This window comes from Mugil cephalus, chromosome 1 (genome assembly GCF_022458985.1).
Source record: "Mugil cephalus isolate CIBA_MC_2020 chromosome 1, CIBA_Mcephalus_1.1, whole genome shotgun sequence".
Lineage (NCBI taxonomy): Eukaryota > Metazoa > Chordata > Actinopteri > Mugiliformes > Mugilidae > Mugil > Mugil cephalus.
The window spans coordinates 544,214-570,929 of NC_061770.1; the positions used below are offsets into that span (position 1 = coordinate 544,214).

Genomic DNA, 26,716 nt, shown 5'->3' on the forward strand with positions numbered 1-26,716 from the left:
CCGTGCTTTTCAATGCATTCTCAAGCTGTTTCTGCACATACTGAACAACATATATTTTAATCAATGTTGTGGTCTTTGTGAATGCTAGCAAACCTTACTAGTGATTTTAATCAGCATAAACATTCTGGGTTCTAACTTGCCGGGTGGCTGGGATCTTTCTATCTCACAGTTTCACAATTCTCTGTGTCTGTTCTGGGTTTCCTCAGTCTCAGTCCTAAGTCAAACAGAACAAAACAGCAAATCCAGTTGATCCTCTTGTCATTTGATATAAATGTCACACAACTGCTCTGACCATCCTTGACCCGTTTCATTTGTTACTTTAAAGAAGTCACTGACTACATTGCTCACCATCTGGTGTGCTTATATTTTCAACACTCTTCTCTCTCTTCTCTTTGTGAAGAATTTCACAAATCACTGAAATGGACAACTCAGGAAAATAATTTATAGTGCAAAAGGCAGGGGCTTGAAAAGCAAACAAATGAAAAAACAACCAGCATCCAAATGAGGGGGAAAAAAAGTCACACAAACAAGCTGTAGAAAAGAGTTAATTGAGACCATCATTGAATGGCAAGCTCTTCATCATATTTACCCATTAGAATGGCAGGGCCCTGTGTGCATCTGTGATGACAAAGTGATTATGTGCCTATTTGGATGCTATCTGCTCTGGATGGTCCACGAGGAGGATGTAGATAATAAGCATCAGCTAGTGGATCAATAGGGAACCCTAAAAATACATAATCTGTTTGAGTGTGTGCGTGTGTGTGTGTGTGCGCGCATGTGCGTGTGTACATACTTCTAAGGGTGACATAGTGGACACGTGACAGATAACAAGAACCTATTCAGAATATCCACCCAGAGTACAACACTGCGCTCTCATCTTCTCTCAGAAATTGATGAATTTTGTTACAACATATGAGCAGAAAATGACAAGTGCTCCTTGTCATGTGGGAACAAACCAAAAACAGACTCCCAACCCATTTTAGACTATGACCCAGTGAATAAAAAGAGATCTCCATGACCTATCTAGGAATTAGCCAACCCTTCAAGGTCAGTATAAAAGCCAGTGATAAATTCAGCAACTTTCCTGTCAAGAATATATATATTTTCTTCATAGTCTTGGGAAAACAGAGTTCCTTGATCCCAGAGGTCCTAGGTTGGAAAAGTTTAAGCATTAAACATTAACATTAACATTAAACTTCACAACAAAAGATAGTGGCATTATCTAGCATGCAAATTCACTGGGCCCAGAAAACTCATGAAAGGGATCACACTTCTTTGCGAGACCTGTTTCATCTTTTATTTCAGAATTGTAATTCATCCCATGTGCTTTATTTTAACAAGAACACTTTTCATCTATTTTGTTCAAATGAACAGAGCTCCTCCATCATAGTCTCAGGTAGAAGCAGGGCAGGCACCCCATTGCACCACACCAGGAGCTCCTCTGTTCAGTAAAAGACGCTTTGAACTGTGTTGGAAGCCTTTTTGAGTGTCCACCCACTCTTCACACCCCTTTACCATAGGGGATAAGGAGCGAGATGGGTGAAGTGGTACACATAAAGACCTCATGCTGCTATGAACTGAAATTCTGACACTTAAATATGAACATAAGCAACCATAGCTTCATGTCAACTTATTTATTTATTTTAACTTGAGGTGAAAAGCTGATTGTACTACCTGCATCCTCTTTAATCAAAGCAACTTTCTACCTTTTTTGCTACCTCACAGGTAACCTTGTGTCACATACTAAAAAAGGAATGTAAAAGGACTTCTGGTGACTGCATAGTGGAATGCAGCAGTAGACAGTAACTCCAGGCCAGTCGATTGCAAAACTAAATAATACTCGAGATATTACTACTTCAGAGGCTGTGTTTTGACACCATGAAAGGAGTGAAGACAAACAAAAAGACAAAAAGCAAAAAGTCGCAAAGAACGAAAATGGGGACAAGACCATGCTACCTCACCCTCACCTTCTACCAGAGTGCCCGGGAAGCTGCAGTCGCCCTGGGGGCTCAAGGGATAGAAGTGGAAACCCCGAGAGAGGCATCGGACATGAACACGGAGGAACGTATACGGAGCGCGTTTCCATGGCAACACGTAGCATCACAAGACAACAGTAATCAAAGGGCCACAAAAGCGAGGGAGAAATTACAGGAGTTCCGGAAAGATTGACAGCGCTGAAGACAGTGGCGTCGTTCGGGTATGGAAGGTATGGCACTTACCATACCTTGACTTTGATAGAAAATGTATGGAACGGAGTATGCTACTGGCACTTCTAGATTTTAACCCCTGGTGTACCGAGACTTTTTACGACGTACCAGGACGTACTCAGTCCTGTTCTAATTCTCTGACCGGTTTGTGATGGTGACGGCCCTTCCACACTGAACACAGTTGCCGCTCTTCTCCGTTCTCTGCTGCTCCTTTGTCTCTCACTGAGGGGCGGGGCTGTCCTGCGCTCAGCGCGCTGCACCCTCTCTCCAGACATCCATGGCTCTCACATGTACATGGGTCAAAGACGTATGAGGATTTTAAAAGTGAAAAAAAAAAAAAAAAAAAAATCAGCTGCTATAATTAATAATAATAAAAGAACAACAGTACAACATCAAATCAATGTCTAAAAACCTACAGCTACTGAATTGATTAACATGTCCAGTCTCTCTAACAGAGGACATACCCTGGGTAACAGAATACCTTTGTTATCCAAGAAGGACATATCGTTACCCAGGAAGGACAAAACAACTATTTTTCCTTTATAATCGGGCACTAACTGGGTCTACTGTGTAAAACATTAGCTTAATCTTCAACACATCAATGTCATATTTCACATGAAATATGTCATTTTAAAATTTAAAACATTATAAATGTGTTATTAGCGTTATCCAGAAAGACACATCATGGTGGTACATCACGTACCACTGAGCGAAAAGGTCAAAATATCAACATTTTAAGAGTGATTTACTGACATTGTTATCTCTTTTGGGGGTCCTTCAGAATCTGTTGGCTGATACAATACCCTGTAACATGGCTGTCCAAATCCAATTATGTTCATATAGCCACTTTATGTGTGATACACAGGAAGGACATTTGAGAATCCAAAAAATGGGGACAAAAGTATTTCTTGAATAAAAATGTAAATGAGCTTAGTGTTGCTACTTTTTAAAATGTTATTGATTTTTACTATTATAAATATGCCTTGGACACCAGAATTGACCCGTCTTTGACCCACATGCGGCGTGCACGCCACTGCCTCATCAAACTGTGCTGCAGACGAGAGACGTGCATGTGGAGCTACTAAAACCTTTGTGACTTATAAAGTCATACATGACTTAAACAGGCTTGAACATTAGTCATATTTCAGAAAAACGCACAATGAAATGACAGATTGAGAAACATTGTGAATCTGTTGCAGTCAGCCTGTTAAGAACACGCTAATGACTAGTGACAACTGTGTATCCTGTTCATCTTCCCAGATATCACAATAACTTCTAGCCAGTCAAACCCGCCCCAAACCCCTGTCTAACATATCACTCCTTTAGCTCAATTTTAGTGAAAATTTTAATTTATTTCCAGATATTGACTTTATTGTGACTACAGAAACATGAACCCATGTTGGAATGAATGGAATAATTTGTTTAAAGAAATGGCAATTAGGACAGGATACACCTTTTATGAAGTGGATATACTTCAAGTAACAAACACTTATTCATTTGTCTTCAGAGATTATTCACAGATGGATTTCAACAAGAAAATACTTGTTAAAAATCTTTGTGGAAAGTTCAATTGCACATTCTTAAAAAAAAAAAAACAGCATCATGTACAGTAGCCTATGTGGGGAAATCATAGTGCTGTGAAAGCAGGACACTGGGGCTACTTACTGTGTTGTTGATGCTCTAATGCTGGTGAATTGGCCATAAATATGTTAGGTGTGGATCATTTAGCAGAAAAATTGTAATCCTTAAACTGATGTTCAGTGATGCCTTTGACTCTGAGTTGTGTTGGAATGGAAATCGCGTGGATATTTTGGTTCATTCTTTTGTTGTTGGAAAAGAAAACTACTGTGAACCTGTGTGCAGTATTGTGAGTATAATCCAATCCATAGTGTTCATAGTGATAACTGATTGTCTAAAGCTTCTTGATTTTGCTCTCAAATCACAACAGATTGCTGCATTTAAATTTACGCTGCTCAATGGCCGGACCCCACAGGAGGAGGTGATTCTTACCATACCTTGTCCAAAACTGAAATGACGACACTGGCTGAAGACACAAATAAGTGACCATCTAGGATGGAAGTTATTGGGCTAGAGGGTGATGCAAATGAGATGATTGGTATGAACGACACACAAAGACACTGCACGAGAAAGAGAATTTTTTTAGTTCTGATTTTCATAAGGACAAAGGTAATGTCACATTCTCTTTATTCAAGACATGGAGTTGGCATTTTCCTTTCTCCCTTTTTTTTTCTTATTCTCAAAGACCCTTCTAGAATATACCCTTCTCCAGACCTACATGGACTACTTTTAGATTAATGTTGGACATGTCTAGGAGGAACGGGAGAGATCACTCCGCCCCTTAGAGGGGCCCTGTCCTTCAGGGAAGGAACAACACCCCACCCACCGACAGGGAGGTGAAGGGAGTAAGGTTTTCCCTATCCATGGAAGAGACTGTTCTTGTTTGCATTTCTGTTGGGAAATTGTTCTATCCCTTTTGTTTCTGTTCTGAAGACCTGAATACACCTGCAATGATAATTCTTGAAACTACCATATAATTTCCCTGAATGTTAACGGGATTCTTAAACCGACTAAGAGGAACAAAATTCTAACTAAATTACAGAGAGAGAAAACATATATATCGTTCCTACAGGGAACCGGGAAAGGTTTCAAGCATGTATGTTCTTCCTCTAACTGATCAAAGCATAACAGAGAAGTGGCTATTCTGATCTCAGGGAAGATTGTTTATGAACATGTAACACTAATAACAAACAAGGAAGGTGCATTCATTTTGATTAAGGGCAATATTGATAGTGTTTTAATGACTCTGTATAATGTATACACACCACCAGGGTCAGAGTGGGAATTCTACCAACAAATATTTGGTAAAATAGTATCGAAATCTGAGGGAATAACGATTTACGGAGGAGACTTCAACATAACCTTTAACCCATACATGTAATCCTTAGGCACAAGAATTCGCCTGTCCAAGAATATTGCTAAAAAAACATGCACCTTAATGGCAGAATTGGCCATAGTTGATGTATGGAGAGATATAACCCAACCATTAAGGATTATACTTACTTCTCCTCACACTTGACATACTCAGGAGTTGACTATTTAATAATGTTTAAGAAGGACATGCATTGGATAGAAAAATATCTCATAGGATGCATGGATGTATCAGACCACTGCCCAGTCTACATATCAGTAAATGTAAGAAGTAGATGCAAAGAAACAGTCTGGAAACTGAATTCCAGTATCCTAAATAAAGACACAGCTGAACACTTAAAGGAATATTTCAAATTCAATGATAACAGTGAAGTGTCACTATCAGTGCTCAGGGACACATGCAAGGCTGTAATGAGAGGCAAATTAATTGCTATGACATCCTTGCTTAAGATAATGCAGGAAGGAAAAACTGGAAAAACTCCCAAACGAACTAAAAATACTAGAACAACAACATAAAAATTCATTAAATTCAAATAAAATATTCTATCTCTATTTAAAAAAAAAAATAGAGATGAAAACGGAAAAAAAAATACAGGAAATTCAGAAAAAATTAATGTACACCAGGCAAAAATAGTATGACGGAGGCAGTAAACACGCTCGACTCCTTGCTTTTAAATTGCGAAAACAACAGGCGGATAGTACAGTTTATTCCATAGGACCCTGCAACTAAACAAACACATCATAATATTAATGATATTAAAAGATGTTTCTTCTACAAAAATTTATACACTCAACCACGGGTAGATAGTGACAGCAAAACGGACGATTTTTTGAGATCAACGAATCTGCCAGTTCTCAACTCAAAACGATACATTAAAGTCAGTGATAACAACAGAAGTCAAAGCTGCTATTACAAGACTGAAAATAACTAAATACGAGATGTTTTGATACATATTTTAGTCAAGACATTTAATTGAGTTTTGCAGACAAAAGAGATTCCTATTTCCTGGAGGGAAGCAATAATATCAGTAATTCATAAACCAGGAAAGGATTAATCAAAATGCACTTATTACAGGCCAATCAGCGCACTAAACCTAGATTATAAGATGTTCACTTATATCCTTGCCAAAAGATTTGACAAGATTCTGCCACAGATCATACATCTGGATCAAACAGGGTTCATCCAAAATAGACAAACCCAAGACAATATAAGACGTACACTACAGATTACCAGACATATCACCCAAAACAATCTCCAGGCTATGATAGTGAGTTTGGATGCGGAAAAAGCCTTTGATTCGGCGAGATGGACCTTCCTATTTAAGGTAATGGAAAAATTTGGCTTTGACAAGACAATAATACAAATAATAGAAGCACTATACAAAAGCCCGTCAGCACGTCTGAAGATTAATGGAGAACTCATATTTATACCTGAACAATCAACAAGACAAGGATGTCCACCGAGTCCTCTTCTCTTTGCTATTTTAATAGAGCCCTTGGCTCAAGGAATTAGACAAAACAAAGCAAGACGATCAGAAATTGTGGCTATTTGCAGATGATGTATTAATATATCTAAGCAATCCATGACAATCCTTACCAACACTGATGACATGTTTTAATGAATATGGCTCTTTTTCAGGCTACAAATTAAATGTTAAAAAACACAGATCATTTTTGATTGATCAGTTTTGATTATAATCCTCCTACCAATCTCTGTCAGGAATACCAACTAAATTGGGATGAAAAATCTATAAAATATTTAGGAATTCATATTCCTAAGTATCTGTCAAGAATAGCAGAAATCAATTATAAATAACGAAATGAAGGAGGATATTTATAGAAAGAGCTTGATACCATACCTAAGCCTCAGTTCACGTGTTAAATCTATCAAGATGAACATCTTGCCGGGGGCTTTATACCTTTTTCAGTCATTATTCTTAGAGGCACTAGAAAAACAATTCCAAGAATGGGACAAGTTAATTCCCAGATACACATGGGCTGGCAAAAAACCCAGGGTATGGTACAAGATACTCTAGCTGTCAAAAGAAAAAGGAGCATTAGCACTTTCTATACTAAAAGACTGTTACAAGACAAACTTAATAGGAGTACACCAGCCTTTAATAGGCTGGTGTACTCCTAGCTACAAGGCCAGATAGAAAAATATTGAACAGACAATGGGAAAAGGAATTCCAAACTCTGCAGTACTACGAAAACACCTTACAAATCAAGATAATCCACTGATCACGAATCCACTACAGAGCTATTGGAGCGATTTATTAAAACAGCCCAGTTTAAAAAAGACATTTGAAATCATGAAATGGTTTGCATACGACCCACAATTTACACCAAGTCAACACGACCACAGATTCAAGGAATGGACCCCTTTAGGGCTTACAACATACTATTCAAGTAAAAGTATGGTTAGGAGTTTCCAGGAGCTCAAGGATAAATTTGGTCTAGAGAACCAGGACCATTAGGGCAAATCATTACCATATATTCTGGAGTTGCCCTGCTGTGACCCCATTTTGGTTACAAATACATAAAAAAAAAACTGTGTTTTCATCAACAATAACTATGTTTCAAATTGTTATATTTGGTTGATCTAGAGAAACTGGAGTGAAGGAACAAAGATAAATATTTGAGAATACTATTAGTGGCTTGTAAAAAAGAAACATACCTTCAGTGTTGTCCTATTTTATTTATTCATGTAGAAAGTGTGGGCATAATATCAGAAATGTGTCTCTTGGTTGGTTTAGCATGCTTGCTTCTTCTCTAACAACTAGGCCACTGCCACCCTCCTCCCCTTATGTTTCATCGTGGATGCTCCACCTTTCACTTCTCATCTCATCTGTCTCTCTCCATTAAACACGCCAACGATCAGAGAGGCATCTGGAGATGCATCTTTAAGCTTTAATACACTTTGAATAATTAACACACGTGTATGTGTATGTGTGCATGCGAACACACACAGACACACACACACACACCATCTTTACGACACACACAGTTGAGTTTATCAGTGGCAAGCAGCTCTCTGAGCCAGGGAGACCCAGAGGGAGAAGAAAAGCTTGCTCTGTGCCAGCACCATCATCAGAGCCTCCAAGCTGGGCAACACAGAGCTGTTGCTTGAGTTCCAGCAACCAGAGACAATGAAAAGACAGCTGTAACTCTGACACCCTTAGCTGAAAGACAAAAAAGAAGGTGTCTGGCTCCTGCTAATTGACTTGTCGAGGTAATGAGGGAGCGGGTGAACAAGAGGAAAAAGCTCAATAGGCAAGAGATCAGAGAGGAAAACTGTTATGAAGATGGCTGCTGAGATGTAAGACTTTCTTCAAGCAGTGGTGCTGTGAAAATATGCACATGCCTTACAGTTACAGTATATGTGTAGCAGCAGCCGCAGTATGGTGAGTTTACAAAATCATGTGACCATCTGACCAGATAACTCATCATAGTGACGCATCCTCTAATTAGCAGCACAACACTGATCCATGTATCTATACGCTTACTTGCTGTACAACTGGAAGTTAAAAGACACTGCTAATGATTATCAATGAGGCTAGGCTACAAAGCCAGTGGTTCACCCCCCGGTGGAGTAGCAATGCATCACTGACGTACTACTGTATGTTACAACTGTGTAAGAAGGTCAGGCTTCTCGGAGGAGGAGGAGAGAGTGGAGAAGACAGAGATGATAAACGATGAAACAGGAGAACTGGGACTGAAAAGGGAAATGGGGAGGGGAGAAAACAAAAGACAAATATTGAATGTGATTATTAAGGAACTACATGAAAGAAAGAAAGAAAGAAAGAAAGAAAGAAAGAAAGAAAGAAAGAAAGAAAGAAAGAAAGAAAGAAAGAAAGACTGTTGGTGGGTGTAAACTGATTTATAGTGGCTGATGCAGAACATAATGAGCACTCCTTCTGACAGAGTGGGATGACTTCACTCAGGCAGTGTCTTAATGAATACATTGGGCCTAAATCAGGCCTAAGACTTGTCCACACCTCAACAGTCAAAGCGAACAGACTTTGCACCACTTGAAAATCCTAATGGCATTAACTGGTGCTGGTAAGATGATTGTGATCCAATAAGACCAGAGTAAAAGTTTATAATAAACAATCACAAAGGAGAAAACTCAACTCTAGCAAGTCGTCAACATTCGATGTATCCTTTTGACTTGCAACATGGTTGGAAAGCACGAACTGTATAACATATAACTATATATCCAAAAGGCGTTGAATAAAGGCAGCTTCTACAAATCCAGCTGCCTTTATTCAATGCCTTTGGGGTTACCATGACCTGGATGACTGAGAACCTCCAAAGACATTCTGTATAACTTGAAATTATACCATCATGTCATCGAATAAAGAGGCATACCCACATGATTGGTGAAGCTGATTGACACGGCACAAACACAGAATTCCCTAAACATGAACAGCAAGGAAGCACTGTCCATAACTTTAATCTCTACCACAAAGATTTACCATGCTGTATGTGAAACAGCTTGGAACGTCAAGTGAACCCATACAGAGCAATTCTCCTATTAATCTCTCCTTTGTTGTTCAGTAAACAGAGTCGCCTCTTTCGCTGCATTAGCAATATTTTTACCTCCTGCCTGTTTCACTCTAGAAACACAGAAAAGTGTTACCTTAGCAACCACAGCCTGTAACGTCCAATAAAAAACAACTGTTGACATACACACACATACAAGTCATTGTCAATGCTACCATCAGGGGGATGTTATATGGCAGCTATTTTACATCTCTGCTGTCAGTCATATGCTCCACTAATTTTATTTGTGGGACATTAAATATCCTGAGTGAAATGATACCACATGCAAAATGAATCAATGATTTAATTACCAAGCAGGCGAATTCCAATCAATCAATGAATAAGCAGGGAAACTTGTAGACAGCAAAATAAATGCATCCAAACCTGCTTTTCTATTACTTTTTCCCGTTTGTTTTAATAAAGTTTTATTTTTCCTATTTCATTGAATCTAAATTAAGTCATTTGAACTAACCTCAGGGCCCAGTTGGCTCTACCAGCCCAATGCTAGAATTCATCGGAGCGGAGCAAACTTGTTTGTCTCTGTGTCTGTTTGTACTGGTGTTTGTTTCTCTCATTGTTTGTGTTTATATGCATTTCCGTTGATGGCCTTCTCAAGTTTCGCCTACTCTGGCAATTTTCTGCCTGGTCGCCCCTAATGTGCCTCTCAGCTGTCACAACACAGCTGATTTATACATATTTACAAATCCAGGAAGTGCCAGTAGAGAATTTACTTACTTTAAGAAGGGCAAAAATTACATGTTAGTGGTTCTGTTTACATGCATGTGGAACAGTCTATGTAATTTATCTTCGCTGCAGATTCACAAATGCTATGAAACGGATAAGAAGCAAAGTCAGCCTCAAGAAATATGACAAATGCCTTTGGGAATATAACCAGTGTAGTGTGAATTCAATCACTTTGGCAACTGACTGCTAATGACACAGGGGAAAACTTTTCCAGGCAGCGGTGATGGGCAATATTGCTTTCAGCAGGGGCTACGAACTGGCAAATTGGAACAAAACCACGGCTAGAAGAGATAAATGTGTGACGACAAAACTGCAATTGTCATCCTATGTGAGCATATGCATCGCCTCAAAATGTTACCTCTTCAATGACGTGAGGGTACACCAAAACAAACACACCCGTCACAAAACTCTAAAGCTGTCTCTTAACTGTCTGCAGTGTTAATAACAATAATCTATGTAAGGTTGAGTTGGTGCAATGTGTGAGTGTATGCATGTGTCTATCAAATTTCAAGTGTCTTGGTAGCCATGGCAACGCTTGCACCAAAAATACAGGGCCGTATCAGAAGAAGAAAAACAAAGACAGAATAAAAAATGAAAGCTGGATTGGTGTGGCTCACTAGACAAGACAAGGCTGTATGTCAGCATGATGTGTTTACAGAAGGGCGTAACGTGATGACAGGGTGTGTAGAGTCAAGTATTATCACACCCATCTCCCACTTGCCACTCGTCCACCCATATACAAATACAGTATTCACACATAAAATTCCTCAAATTGCAACCCCTAATGCTAATACATACATGCACCCATCTCTCAGAAATTCTACATATTACAAGGTAAAGACAGTGACGCACACACCAAAACATACAAACCTACCTGAACATGTGTGGGAATGAGAATAAATAGGAGAGAAGTGAAAGGGGGAAATGAAGATGAAAAGGAAAGGTGACAAGAAAGAGTTACAGAATGACAGCAAAAGGATGAGAAAATATCCATTGCATTGCATGCACTTCATCTCAAAGTTAGAGTAAACATAATTTCTGATGACGCTTGTGTTTAGGGCGTATGCATTTTCGTGTTTGTGCCAGAGCCGGTGAGAGTTACAAAGTTTGACAAAGACAGAAGGATTGTGAAAGCATGTCAGCTCATGGATGAATAAAGGTTTTCATGCAAATATAACATTTGGGAGGGTAGCACACACCCCCATTTGCATACTCATTCACCCCGACTTGTTTATAAGTGAATAAATCCAGTGCCTTTTAGAGTACAACATCTGCTGCTGGGCCAAATGTGGCAGTATTCAGTCATACACTCACACATACACACTTAGATTGTGTGCTGGTGCCACTCGCACCCTTCGCATTACAATGCTGCTGTATGTATGTGTATTAATATAGTACTCATACATGTATTCATGTTCATGCATTGTATGTCCCTGAATGTGTGAGTAACTTTGTGAGAGCATGTTTAACTACATGTGTTCATCAGTGTGTGTGTTTTTGTATATGTGTGTGTTTGTGAGTATGTATGTGTGTGTGTGTGTGTGTGTGTGCACTGTATGTCTGTGTATATCTGTTTGTGCACGCTCAAACCCTCACCTCTGAGGTATTGACTCGTCCCTCCTGGAAGGAGCAGTCGCTGGCATCCTGCGTGCACATGTGACGATATTTGCACCAGTGACAGGGAAAGTTTCCATTTACGCACGACAGGCACCTAGAGCAAGTAAGAATGTGAAGAGACATTTTTTAAACCTGCAATATAATCAACAACATTCACTTTTAACACTAAGCATCTTCCTGTATGTCCTTGTGTGTCTATTTGTAAAGGTCTTGCTTTTATATGGCGCTTTTCTACCTATTGGTAGCGCTATATAATTGGTATTATATAGTGCTTTTCCACCTATTGGCACTTTTACACTCCTTTTTACAGTCACTGACATGCAAGCACACATGCATTCACACACCACTGCCAGTGTCACTTGGAGCAAGTGGGGGTTCAGTGTCATGCTCAAGGACACTTCAGCATATGGTATATTCCAGGGATTGGACCGCTAGCCACTAACCGCTAACCCTTCGGTTCGTATACAACCCGCTCTACCTTTTGATCCACACAGCCGCCACCAACTTCCTTTCTAACTCCTTTTTTTTGTTGGTTTGTTTGGTGAAGCATTGTGGCTTAATGTTTCCACAAAAAATCTCTACATATACAGTAAGCAATTCCATACCGTGCTCAAAGTAGATGGCAGAGGTCATTTTAGGAACATTTTAGAAAGAATTATTTCCAAAAACAGGCATAATAACAGGCAATGGTCAGTCATAACCTACACTGCCACAAATAACATGGTGACCATATTATTTCATTACATGTGCAGCAGTTTTGGTTCTACATTTCCTGAAAACCATAGGCTTGATATCCTTGAAGCATGTGCAGTGCATTTGATTCAATTAGAAATTAATTTCATCATTGGGGAAAAATATTAAAAAACACATTGTTCTAAATATACCTAAATTGTAGCTCTCATGGTAAAAACAATCAAAAAATGGGACAAAATACGCAGTTGTCACTTTTGGAGCTTTTTCTACATTCAGTAAGGTATGTGGCATGTTTACAAGCTCAGAAAAAAGCTGATAAAAAAAAACTATCCAGTCAGTTTATTTTGAGTAGTCAGAGTGAAAATGTGTCATTCAGCAAGCCATTTTACATTTGGGCCATATATGACGTAGATCATTTATTTTGAAGATAAGACCCTCCCCTGAGCCGTGTCCCTACACAACTTCAGACCACCCCCTCCTTCCCCTGTACCCAGGTAGCAACAACACGAGTGAAGCCCCATTTCATTTCAAGCATCGGATACATATGGACAATGAAGCAGTCCGGGCATATAAACTGGTCTGTACTCATTTGTAAAGGCTCACAGGCATCTTTCCACCAAATCACAGTCTCAGGACAAAGAAGAGCAAAGTGGCGTTCATTAGTGTTCATTTGTCGGAAAAAAATCTGCCTATTGTGACTGCTGTCAATAAATTGTTCTAAGCAAACATCACGATCATTTCATCCTCAAGTTAGCTACCTGGCAGGCTAGTGAACAGCACCTCCAAGTAGCATTCGCCAGACGTCAGAAATGTCTTATTCAAACATTCAAAGTCATTATCAGGAGGAAGTACCACAATGGCCAGCTGTGAGACAGGTTGTTTTTGACCTGGTAATAGGTAATACCGTTTAACACAATGATTGGGAATTTTTTGATCTGATGTCGACTTTAAAACAATGAATTCTTCATAGCTAAGGTACTTTGTGCTCAGGGAGAACAGTAACCAACTAAAATACCTGAGTGGACACATTCAGTCATCTTCACAGTCATACGGCATCAAATGTTTATTGTCAAGTCTCCAAAAAATACGTACAAATGACAAGGCAGCTATGGTCTTGCGCATTAAGACTTTATTTCATCTGACAGCAACGCCGAGACAGATGCCTAAAACAGCAGAGAGAGACCAGGAAAAAATCCTTTGCGATCCACTACTCCCATTTTATTCTCCATGCTCGGAGGCTTACAGTAACCTAAGCTGGCAGACCAAGATAAGCCTGTTTTTATGTAACATTTGTTTTTATTATTCCTTCAGAGTTGAGGAAGCAAATAAAATATACGCATTTAAACATGGATTACCAGACAAAAACAAGTCTGTCATGGCTACCACAAAGAAGTAATGCAAGAGAATGTTGTAAAAAATGCAAAAGCTGTCTAACTTTTTATTTTGTAAATATGAGAAGTCTGATGTAAATGTTAATGTATGTAAATATATGATATAATATGACTTAATATGAAACCCGAAGGCTTTACAATTGGCCAAAAGGGGAAATGTGTAAAACTCAGCATTGTGGATGTTGGGGCAAAAGCTAGTCATACAGACTACATTTTACAAGGACACATAGGCAAAGTGTGACAAAATATTTCACATTAGTTTAAGAACACAAATTCCATCTATAATCCCAAATGTTCTCCTGTTTAAGTTAGGATATCGGGTAGGATATTCCTTGGAGAAGAACAAAATAATAAATAAACAAACATAAAACCACCTACATTATTTGACTCACGTCTGATCTCTGACATTTTTAGTGCAAATCAAAACAACACAGTAATAAGCCACAACAGGGCTTTAAAAGCTGGTCAAAACTGAAGGACAATCACTCATCTCACAATGCCACCCTTCTGCCGGAGAGACTTTAAAAAGAACTGAACTGAACTGAATTTCATTTTATCCTTGCTCTTCTTGTCCTTGGTTTATTCAGATTTTCTAGGGTTAAATCCTAAATCGCCTGAACTGGACTGACAGAGTGATGGCGGAGGCTTCATATAGCCAGGGATAAACGATATAATCAATGTCAGTGGATTTCCATGGGGAGACGGGTGGATTGAGGTTATGCCAGTCTGATGTTTGTTAGCAGAGCTAGTGAGCCAGTTCCTCCTCACTATTAACCCTGGGGTTTATTGATTTCTCGTGTGTGTGTGCACATTCACAAGCATGTGTATGCGTACTGACTAGAAGAAAACACACTTGCAGGGCGGAAGCAAACCTACACGCACTAGCTGTCACCCATGTCAACATCGAACCAATCCTCTGGGTCACCTGAGCAGTGGAGACTTGTCCTATGTAGAACTGTCAATGCCTAGAGAACTGGCTTGGGTAAGTGGCTGCACTGCTGCAGTGTAGTCAATAAAATCTCCTGCTATTTAACAAGGCCAAGCAACAGAGCTGGGTCAAATGCCTTTCTCCAAGCTTTTGTTCTAGCGAGGACGGATCGATGAAACAAAGCTGTTGATACGCAAGCAATGGTCTCGCACAAGCACATATAAAAGGACTGAACGATCATATGCTTGTTTAATTCCGGTTAATGTGCATAAAGTCACAGATAAAGCAGCAATTCTTTCCTAATTAGGGGGGTAGTCTTTTATCTAAAGCTTGCCAAAACATATCAGCATGTGCCGACCCAGATGAAACAGGCAAGGGACCTATTTTGAGGCCAAAAGCGTACAGCTTTAATGGCCTGATCAGAACTTGAATCAGCTACAGGCATGTTATGATTCTGATGAAAACCTTGGATTGGTCTGACATCATTCTCTGACAGATATCTGACAGTCTTTCATGTTTATAATGCTAAAAACACAGATAAGGCTATCATTTATGTGGGATCTATAAATAGGTCTCTTTGTGTTTTATCCGATAAAGCTCCAAAGTGAGCAATAAGTTGATGCATACATTATTAAATTATCCAGCACAGGAACCAAATGAGAAGTTTAGATTCTCAATGAGGAACACAGGCTCATTATAATGTATTATTGCATCTTGTCATGGGGATGTTCATAAGCAGAGAGACCTAACCCTCGGTTAAACCGAGGGTTAAGTCTCGCTGCTTATGAACCATGTCACATTCATAGAAAACCAGACCTACCGAACAACTGTACAACAATATAACCCTTTATAGGGCTCTCATTGAAACACTTGAAAATTCTAAATTTCAACCTAGATTGTTATTGTGCGGCATAAAAATACTTTTTTACTTCCATGGAGAAAATCAATATTAATGAATTGACCATATATGGTAAATGGTCTTGCTCTTATATAGAGTTTTTCTACCTACTCAAAGCGCTTTAACAGTCAGAGACACATTCGCCCATTCACTCACACAAGCACACACACATTCACACACCAGTGCCAGTTGCACTGGGAGCAAATGGGGGTTCAGTGTCTTGCTCAAGGACACTCTGGCATATGGCACACTCGGGGGATGGAACCGCTAACCCTTCGGGGTTCATGGACAACCTGCTCTACCTACTGAGCCAAAGTCGCCCCAAATGGTGCCCGTGCCTTAAGTGGTAAACAAATGTTAAGGTATATTTAGACCATTAACCTAAGCACTGATTCGGGCACTTGTTAACATACACACTATTATATTAGACATTACATTAAGCCACTTCTTCATGCTACCTAATAAACCAGGTACAAGGATAAGGACAGGGCGTTTATTTGACATTGTATTTCTATAATGAAATTATGCATGTTCTATGCTCAGCGTTGCAGACCCTGTAGTGGACCCTGTAGACCACATTTTACCTGAGAAAGTTTCCTTGATCTTTTCTGATTGACTGAATGAAAACCACATGCTTCTAAAACTCACTGTGAGTAACAGGGATTCAATTTAAAATGTGTTTAAAAGGGTTAAAGAGAGTTGTGACTCTAAACTTTCCCACAAGACGAGTCCAAAAGTTGCCAGTGGATCTAGAGTGTGATGACTGGGCATTGCCTGCCTGGATATGAGAGCCCATACTGGAGTGTAGGCCGCTCCCCTCCCTTGAGTGCTTCTTTTCACTCCTTTTCTTATTGTAATGGTCTTGGTGGCCTGAGGCTGGGGCGCTAACCCTTTGGCTGTGTGGGACGCATTATCCCTAACACAATGCGCACAATCTTTGTCTCATTCGCTGACACTCAGTCGCTTTATATCTGTGTCTCCCCCTCCATGCCCCCTTCTCGAAGCTCTGCTCTTGTGTGGCATCCTTCCTTTCTTTCCCTCTCTTATGTTTGTCTCTGCTCCTTTCTTCTAAGATGCATTATTCCTCCTCCTGCATGTTCAATTGCACTACCTCAAACCTTTTTTTAATGCAAATTTCTAAAATTGTATGTTAATAACTCACAGTGTAACTTGCTGTGCCGAGTGTGTGCCTTCTGTCTCTGCATGTTCCTTCTGACTGTGCGCGCACCTGTCAAAGTATTTGCATGAGTATTGTACTCGGCTGGTGCTGTGTCCACTGTGTCTAGCTTGTTTTGTGCAAGTCTGTGTGAAGTTGCACACCAGCTTGTCTGGGCTCTCGCTTGCAGGCTGCTCTGGTTCATCTACACTGATATCGTGGTCTGGGTGTCTGCTGTTGGGAGCCTGTGCTATGCTTTCACCACCCACCACAGCCACGAGGACGACTCTCTTATCAGATGCTGAATGTCACGAGTGTTGTATAATATGTGGGTTTATGTTACAGCTGTTGTGGTATTAACAGTAAAGTAGTTTTACAGTCCTGTGAAGTCCTGCAGGAAAGCAAAGCCAACATCAAAGGCTTACATAGCAGCATGTTTGTGCAGCAAAGAGAGGAGGACTAGGTGGGCTAGTTAAACAGGGGTGCAGGGCATAAAAACGCACCCACGCACAAATGACTAAACATGTGCTGCATGCACACAAATGTCATTAATAGACACTACAGTGCTCTTTGTGCACACACACACATTCAGACACACATTCACAAAAATGAATCAAAGCCAGTGAACTAGGCCTACAGGGCCTGAGAAGTGGCCCAGGTGAGCTCTCTCTGCAAACCCACTCCATTAAGACCATCTCCGCACAGGAACCCTGGCTACAGCTAATTAACAGTCTATTACTATGCAGAAGGAGAGTGTGAGCAATAAATGGGCTTGATGAATGAGAGAGCAGCAAGAAAAGAGGTGGCGGAAGTGGAGAAGGCTAAGAGTGTGTTGGAGCCAGGAGACGGAGAGGAGGAGGGGGGATGCCGTCATAACTGTCAATATTTTTTTGATGTCTATAGAGTAAAAAAAAAAAAGTACGCTGATGATAAGTATCTCCAGAATGCCTTAATCCTAACTTTACAATATTTAAATAATGTAAACATTAGGAGAAGAAGTAATGCTGTCATCGACATCTTGGCAAGAGTAACAGAAATCATCTTTAAGTATATTGTAGATGAATTTTAATTTCAGGTGTATCGATGCAATGTGCAGAGAGAGATCTGAGTCAGTGCCAAGTGGAAGAAGATGAAGCGAGATATACAGAGAGACAGAGAGGGCAACAGAACCTCTGGGCAGTGCATACCACTCAGCAACTTCACAGGAGTAGTCAAGGCTCTTTTAGCTAGTGACATTTTATTTATTTTCATTTAACCTTTATTTAACAAAGCAGGACAATTAGGAAGACATTCTTCATTCGTTTTAGGGTGGATCTCACCACTGCTCTGATGCTCTTGCCGAGCTCCCCTTCCTCCATTTGTGCCAGTTCAAAGAAAGATTGACTTTAGTGGTATGAAAAGATTAAGCTAATTATATATATAGTATATTTACACCGATCAGGCATTACATTGTGACTACTGACAGGCGAAGTCAATAACCAACTAATTGGCCGTCTTGTGCCAATTCAGTGATCTGCTAAGAAACTTTTGGGCCTGGCATTCATGTGGATGTCACTTAGAATGTTACATGTAAACATGTACAACAAATAGTAAATCAGCTGGATTAATGTTGTGGATGTAAAGTAGCTCTCACAGCATTTTTAATAAGTGGCTCTCTTCAACAAATTAGAACAGTATTTCCTATATGAAGAGTGGGTATTGGTCGCTTTCTTTCTTTCCCGGTTCTCTTTCCTAAATTTAAGACTCAACCATGCACAGAATAAATAAATAAATAAAAATGCTTTCAAACCAGTCCTGAAAATTCAATCAGTATTCCTACACTTAAATTAGGGCTAATTTGTTTCTAAAGAACATAACTGGCATGTTTTAGCCTCCCAAGCTTGGCTGCTCTTCTAGGTCTTGCATGGTTAGGAATCAATTTATTATTGCACTCACCAGTAATCCCTTTATTGCTTGGGTTTAAATTAACTAATTGGTTTCTAAAAAGCTTGAATATACTGAATATCGAATTAGAAAAGGTTGCATGACTTTTTCTTCATTCTGCATTAACTCAGTTATTTGGAGGCCGGTATTTAATTTCTTTTGGTAAAGGACCACCACCTTTTACACTTACTAGGGTAAAAGGTTATTGAATATGGCTTTCCACCAATATGCATCTTTATGAGTGTGTAATGTTATTGTATGTCTGTAACAACATACAAGTTGATCTTTTCCACTCATTCTACTTAGTAACAAACGGTCAACTTACGACTGGTGGACGCTGCAGTTGTAGAAGACAAAGTCCACACTGGCAAACTTCTTCCCTGTTTCCTTTGACTTCAAATACAACTTTATTACACGTTGATCTCCTACAAGGAGACACAAAACATTCACGTTGCACATCATTAGTGGGTTTTCTATATCTTTCCATAGCACTTTTATCACTTAGAGTTAGCATGTGAACAGAGGTTTTTGAAAACAGGATCATGCCTCATCCCCAGTGTGATGGATTCTGATTCTGATTCTGTTAGCAGGCTCATTTTAGGTGTCACTTGTCATTTCCCTAAAACCTGGAGTTTTGGGGCCATAGTGTGTTTCTGCTTTAAGCAAAATCAATAGTTACTTGGTGGAGGGAACAGTTCAGCTATCCATATACATTCATGGGTTTTGCACAGTAAGTTGGTCAATCTGCAGATCACTTTTATAACTGAAGAAATTGGTGCAGTTAAGGAGCAGAAAGTCTTGTGTTTCACACAGCTGAATAAACAGACTGAATGAAGCAAACAACTTATATTACTGCGTCATCAAACAAAGCTGCTCAACCGGAAAGCTCACAAAAGAATTGTTTGTTAAGTGCCTGACATGTCCTTCTTTAAAAAAGTGCTACATTCAAACACTCCTAAAAAGCATATCCAGCTGGTGACAGGAGTAATTCACTGCAACAGATTTTACGTTGTCGGTTTGTGAGACAAAAATTTGCACTTGAACGCACCACAAAGACTATGACCAACAAGCAGCTGGCATATACGTTCTGAAGGGATATAAATCTTCCTGGAAACGGGAATACCTACTATTAGCTGGTAGGGTAGGTAGAGCTATGAAGTTCTGAAAATTGTTCTGAAAACATTTATGTATTGGGAATGTTCAGATTTTTTAAGGATGTAAAATAAGAAAAATCCTTCAGTGTGCAAATTTTGAATGACATCATTTTGTCTAATTTTGTCACTTAAGTTTTTCCTCTTGCACATCAGATTGAATAATCTCTCTGATCAATTTATATCGGAAATCGGAAATAGCCTGTTTAAACTAACCCAGACTTCTACTCAGCCAACAGAAAGAAGGCAATGCATGTAAAACGGGGGGTGGCCCAGCACCGCCACCTCTAACAGAGCACATCTCAATTTTTCAAATGGTGTGTGTGGCTGAAAGAGGGCTGAGACAGAGAGAAACTCGGAGTTCATTGAGACCTGGTCCCGACCAGGTTAGGTTCATAGAGTCTGTTACTACGGTAACTGATGAGAGGTAAAGCTACCTCTCTCTGTGAAACAGGCTAGAGTTACCCCACTTTCTCTGGTTTGAGTTACCTCCCTTTGTGAAACGGAAAACTCAGAGTTTCCCTCATTTCAGGGTTAATAAACTCAGAGTTTCCACTAAACCTGCTTTGTGAAACGGACCTCAGAAAAGGCAGAAACAGAATTAAACCACACGTTCTTGTCTTGTTTTTGTGCATACCCTGGCCACTTGTGATGGGTGCAACCTCTTTCGTAGAAGGGGACAGGCAGATGATGCGTCCACCATAGATCCGTCCTTCTGTCTCTACATAGTCCTCGAAGGAGCAGTTCGCTCCAGCAGAAAGGCTGGGCACATTCTGGGTCTTAAGTTCCAGCTAGGAAGTAGGAGGGAAATGAGATAAAACAGAAATTTAAATTAAAATACCAGGTTTGTTATGCCACAGCTACTCAGATACGTGACTCGAAACTCCAAAAGCAAGATTTATTTAATCCCATTTCACATTTACATTGTTCACTTTTCCTGTTCATCTTCTGTTCAAGTCAATACACACATCAAAACAACAACCACAACAAAAAAGCAAACATGAATGTGTACCTGTACTTCTGACATAGTCACTGAGACTGTGTTTGGTTGGACGGAAAGACGGACACACTGTTCCACTTTTGTGGCGAAACGCTGAGGCTCCTCTGCTCGCTCGCAGCGATCCTTCCTTGAACATCTAGGGAAGGAGAAACACTTTCACATCTCAATTTAAACACATTTGATTCTTACAGTAAGATTTACTGTAAACGAAAAATCTCCTTACTGACAAAGTTGTGCACATGCCAGATTGTTTGGTTGGCAAACATGACAGAATTCATGATATACAGTTAATTTAACAAAACCGGCTGTTGACTTTCAGGTAGAGAGTTTGAGGTTGTTTATTAGTGGGTGTACAGCTGCATGGAAATTAAAAGTAAATTCCAAAAGCATTATAAAAGAGTCTGCAGGTGACAGAACCAAAGTCTGATTCTTAAGTTTCTCACAATATACAGTGGTGTGAAAAAGTGTTGACTCCCATGATTTCTTATTTGTTTTGCATGTTTGTCACACTTAAATAATCATTTAAGTGTTGAGATCATCAAACAAATTTACACGCAAATGCAGTTCTGTAAATCAATCAATCTTTATTTCAGACTCAAATCTGTCCATATGTAAAAAGAAAAAAAAAATAAACAAAAAAAGAATACTACAGGAGACAAACACAAACAGCAACAGGAAAATTGTTGTCATTCAACCAGATTGTCAGATGTCATTCTACCTTTTTAAGGTCATGCCACAACATCTCAATAAGGTTCAAGTCAGGACTCTGACTAGGCCACTACAAAGTCTTTATGGATTTGTTTTGTTTTGGATTATTATCCTGCTGCAGAACTTCAGTTTGAGGTCACAAACAGATGGCTTCAGGATTTTTGGTAGAGAATTCAGAATTTTAGAATCCATTTCAGTTCCATTTATCACAGCAAGTCTTCCAGGTCCCCAAGCAGCCCCAGACCATCACACTACTACCACCAGATTTTACTGTTGCCTTGATGTTTTTTTCTGAAATATGGTCTTACTTTTACACCAGGTGTAATGGGACACAGACCTTCTAAAAAGTTCAACTTTTGTCTCATCAGTCCACGGAGTATTTTCCCAAAAGTCTTGGGTATCACCATGGGGTTTTGGTCTTGGAACTCTGCCAGGCAGGCCATTTGCCAGATCTCTTTCTGAACATGAACACCAACCCTAACAGAGGCAAGTGAAGCCTGCAGTTCTTTGTATGTTGTTGTGGGGTCTTTCGTGATTTCTTTTCGTCTCTGAGCACTTGGGGTAGTTTTGGTCGGCCAGCCGCTCCTGGGAAGGTTCACCACTGTTCTATGTTTTCACCATTTTCACTGTGGTTTGCTGGAGTCCCAAAGATTTACAAATGGTTTTATAACCTTTTCCAGGCTAAAAGATCTCAATTACTTTCTTTCTCATTTGTTCCTGAAATTTTTTAGATCTCAGCATGATGTCTAGCTTTTGAGGATGTTTTGGCCTATTTCACTTTGTCAGGCAGATTTATTTAAGTGATTTCTTGATTGAATAGGTGTGGCAGTAACTAGGCCAGGGTGTTGCTAGAGAAATGGAACTCAGAAGTGATAAAGCGCAGTTACATTATGTTTTAACAAGGGGGGCAAACTCTTTTTAAGACACGGTTGGATTTTTTTTTTTACCTTTAATGATAAAAAGCTACATTTAAAAACTACATTTTGTCTTTATTTGTGTTTCAATTAGTTTAATGATCTGAAACAATTTGGTGTGACAAACATGCAATAAAATAAGAAATCAAGAAGGGTGCAAACACTTTTTCACACCACTGTATACGAGCACTTCCAGTGACAGACTGTGTAACCATGGTTTTCATTAATCAAAATTACCTACGCTATAACAAAACAGTCAGACATAAAGTCCAATGAACAAGCAGAGTACAAAACATTAGTCCAGGCAGAGGACTGATGCTTCTCTTGCATTAAATGAATAGCACTGCTAACATTTATAATCATAATAACACAGCTGGTCTTTTTCCATACTTCTAAATGTTACTCAGATGATATCTTCAGTCATTTGCGCCATAGCTTTCTTCCCTGAAACTTCTTTCTCATCTACGACAATACAGTCTGTATTGTTGATCTAAATACTGCCTAAATTTGGGAATGGGAGAATTGAACACCCTAGCAGAATACTGTGTCATGTATTTTGGATATTTTGAAACTTCCCTAAGAGAGCAGATACTTTTTACCTATTAATCTACACAACTTTATTAGCTATAAATACTACATTGATTAACACGTGTTTCTGACTGAATTACTAGAAATACAATAGTTTATGGAATGTGGCTACTGAAGAGAAAATTCCCATTTCTTTGGCACTTTAAAAATGGGTTGGAAATTGATTGAAATGTAAAAGGGGGTCAGCTGACATCCATGCACAGCAGAGAAATTATGTTTTAAACTTCTCTGTCAATCTCTCTTTCCATGAGAGACTCATCAAAGGTATGCAACACCTTAAAAAAACGTAGCTTTCAGATACCTTGGACAAAATTGTTGAGCCATGTGAGCTGAGTGTGTCACTTACACATTATGCAGCACACACCAGCCACAGTGAGGGTCTCCTGATCCCATACAAGCTCCACATGAAGTGTACTGCTCACAGCTCTCCACCGGTACAAGGGTCACCTGGAAGAAGAAACACACACACTTGGTTAATGTTGCACAGAATCCCTGTTTACATCAGCTTGAAATAGCTTATATACATATAGGCCTGGTATAAACAGGATCTACTTGAGGAGTCCTGCATCTGGAACATGAGATTAAAGGAACAAGCCCACTGTGACTATAGGAGGTAAACAGCTCTTAACACGCTGACGCTTATGACTCCATACAGCTGCGTATGAGTGTCGCTAGAGGGGGAGAGGAAGAGGTTTATGGACATGTAAACACACACCCTTTGACCAAATTATTATAAAATTATATTGTAATACACTGTGTACTGACCTCCAGTGGATCAGAGACCGCTGATCAAAATAAACAATTTTTTTTATTTTTTATTTTTTTATAGATTGTTCATTTTCTTCTGTCGGATGGAGAAGTTGAACTGAACTTTTATTATTATTATTATTATTATTATTATTATTATTATTACACAATACAATACAGATAAGAACAAAGTGTGAACAATGTGTGTGTTTGTGTGTCATTGTGTGTGTGTGTGTGTGTGTGAGAGAGAGAGAGACCATTATTATATTTGATAATTATATATTTACCAGCAGATTATGAATATAATAACAATTAAATAATGAAAAAATAATGATCAATGATAATTAAAAAATAATTATTACATATTAGATTATAGCAAGAATATATAAAATAAGTTTTCCCAACGTTCAAATCAATGCTTAAAACACACCTTTTTAAATTCGCTTTTAAGATGTTGTATACTGTTGTTCTGTGTTTTTGTTATATGTTCTATATTGTTCTTCTGTTTTTTTATATGTTCTATATTGTTCTTCTGTGTTTTTTTTATACTGTTTCTGCTGTTTTCTACTATGATTTTTGTAAATGTCTTTGAGTACCTTTTTTAGCGCTCTATAAATAAAATGTATTATTAAATTTATTATTATAGTTCTATAAAGCTTCCATTAATATATATTTTTTTAAGTAATAATGACGAAAAATTAACCATGACAAAACAAACATATACAAAACAATTAATTATAGTGATAATAATCTCTATATTGGAGGATAATGGCGGGGGGAGGAAGAGAGATGGGGAAGACAAATCTCGTATGAGATTACTTTTTTAATTTTTTATCAGTTGTCTCAGGCCCCTGGATTCACCATGGCAACGGGGAAGCGGAGGGCTACGAAGTGGAAATCCTAATGCGCTATTACGGCGGGTTTCAACACGTTTTTATAAAGAAGCAACACCTCTGAAACTGTAAAAGAGAGGGAGACCGGATGGGAGAACATTGCTTTTCGGGTCAGTGCGTAAGTTTAAATGTAGTCCTTTGCAGTCACAATAATATTACTGGGGGAAACTGCTTGAATGATAGCCTATTTATTTATTTCATAGATGCAATCCCGCAGGAGAGTAGTGCACTTGGCAGCTTAAGATGAAATATAAAAACATTGTTCAAACAGGTAAGACCTCGGCATGATGCCTGTAAAATGGGTGGTGGCCCAGCACCGCCACCTCTAACAGAGGCAGAGGAGCCCTAAGAAGAATATTGGAAGGCTGGCTGAGGGAATCCCTGGAGGGAGCTCATCCTCTGAGTCCACCCTCCAAGACACAAGTGCCTTTATAAAATGTAATACGCCTCTAGATATCTTTTTAAGCCTATTCATACAAATATTTATTTGTCTTTTATGTCTTTTTTTCTTTTGTCCCAACAGATTCTGGTGGTACCCTTAAAAAGATAATTGTCTCGAAATGCTAAAACATGTGCGCTGTCTGATAATCATCTCCTGACAAATATTTAATTCACTGCTCAGTAATGCTGCACCTTCATCCAGGGGATTGTTGTCAAAAGGACACGTCATGTTCATGAAAAAAGTAGCCTCCTACTGTGCCTAATGAACTTCTGATATATCTACTGACTGATTTTTTTTAATGATTTTTGACAGACAGCAGAACAAACCTACGCCAAAACTCGCCTGCTGCCTGAATGAATGAAAGAGGAAATCAAATGGCGTGTGTGGCTGAAAGAGAGTGGAGACAGAGAGAAACTCAAGGTTTTCTGACCTAACCTGGTCGTGACCATAGAATCTGTTGGTAACTGATGTTAACTGACCGAGAACTTAAGTTACCTCTCTGTGTGAAACAGGTAAGAGTTACCCCGCTTTCTCTGGTTTGAGTTACCTCCCTTTGTGAAACGGAAAACTCAGAGTTTCCCTCATTTCAGGGTTAATAAATTCAGAGTTTTCACTGAACCTGCTTTGTTAAACGGACCTCAGGAGGGAAAAGGAGACCTCAGGCAAAGGTCCAATGGGTGCGGCCCCACAGGGACTCAAGGCCTTAGTATTAGAAGATAGCAGCAGTTCCAGTAATAATAATAATAATAATAATTATAATAATAATAATTATAATAATAACCATCATAGTTACATCTGTCCCTCCTCCCCCTCCTTCAGATGTCTATAAGGTTAGTTGGTTACAATAATAACAATAATAATAATGACAACAGCAAGAAATGATAGGAAAAGGGCAGTGGAGGACAGATAAGTAAATAAATTATAACTAAAGGAAAGCAACTCTGTAATACTGTAATTCATTAGTTGCACACAATGTGTATTAAGGATACTATCTATATAACAACAATTATGATGCTACAGGTATGTTTTAAGTTAATGATATTGTGCCATTTGACCTTTCTCAGGTACTAGTCTGAAAAACTAATTTACTTTCATTGATATATCACTAAATACAAATACAACAGTTTTGACACATTCACCCAGGCTGTGTGTAAAAGGAGGCCTTAGGCAAAACTCAAAGGAGATTATCTCGACAACTGATTGGTCAATTTTAATGACTGAC

At 39.1% G+C, this 26,716-nt stretch overlaps 1 protein-coding gene across 2 annotated transcripts in view; it reads right to left on the reverse strand.

Annotated features, from left to right (window-relative positions):
- The window catches only part of LOC125013276 (plexin-A1-like), a 286,335-nt gene that overhangs the window by 117,730 nt on the left and 141,889 nt on the right, over positions 1-26,716 (reverse strand). For both annotated transcript variants that reach the window (XM_047593791.1, XM_047593782.1), the window contains exons 5-9: positions 23,759-23,859; positions 21,215-21,338; positions 20,840-20,993; positions 19,377-19,476; positions 12,042-12,156 (exon numbers count right to left, since the gene is read on the reverse strand). In XM_047593791.1, the coding sequence (XP_047449747.1) occupies positions 12,042-12,156; positions 19,377-19,476; positions 20,840-20,993; positions 21,215-21,338; positions 23,759-23,859 (594 nt within the window). The remainder of the gene's footprint in view (positions 1-12,041; positions 12,157-19,376; positions 19,477-20,839; positions 20,994-21,214; positions 21,339-23,758; positions 23,860-26,716) is intronic.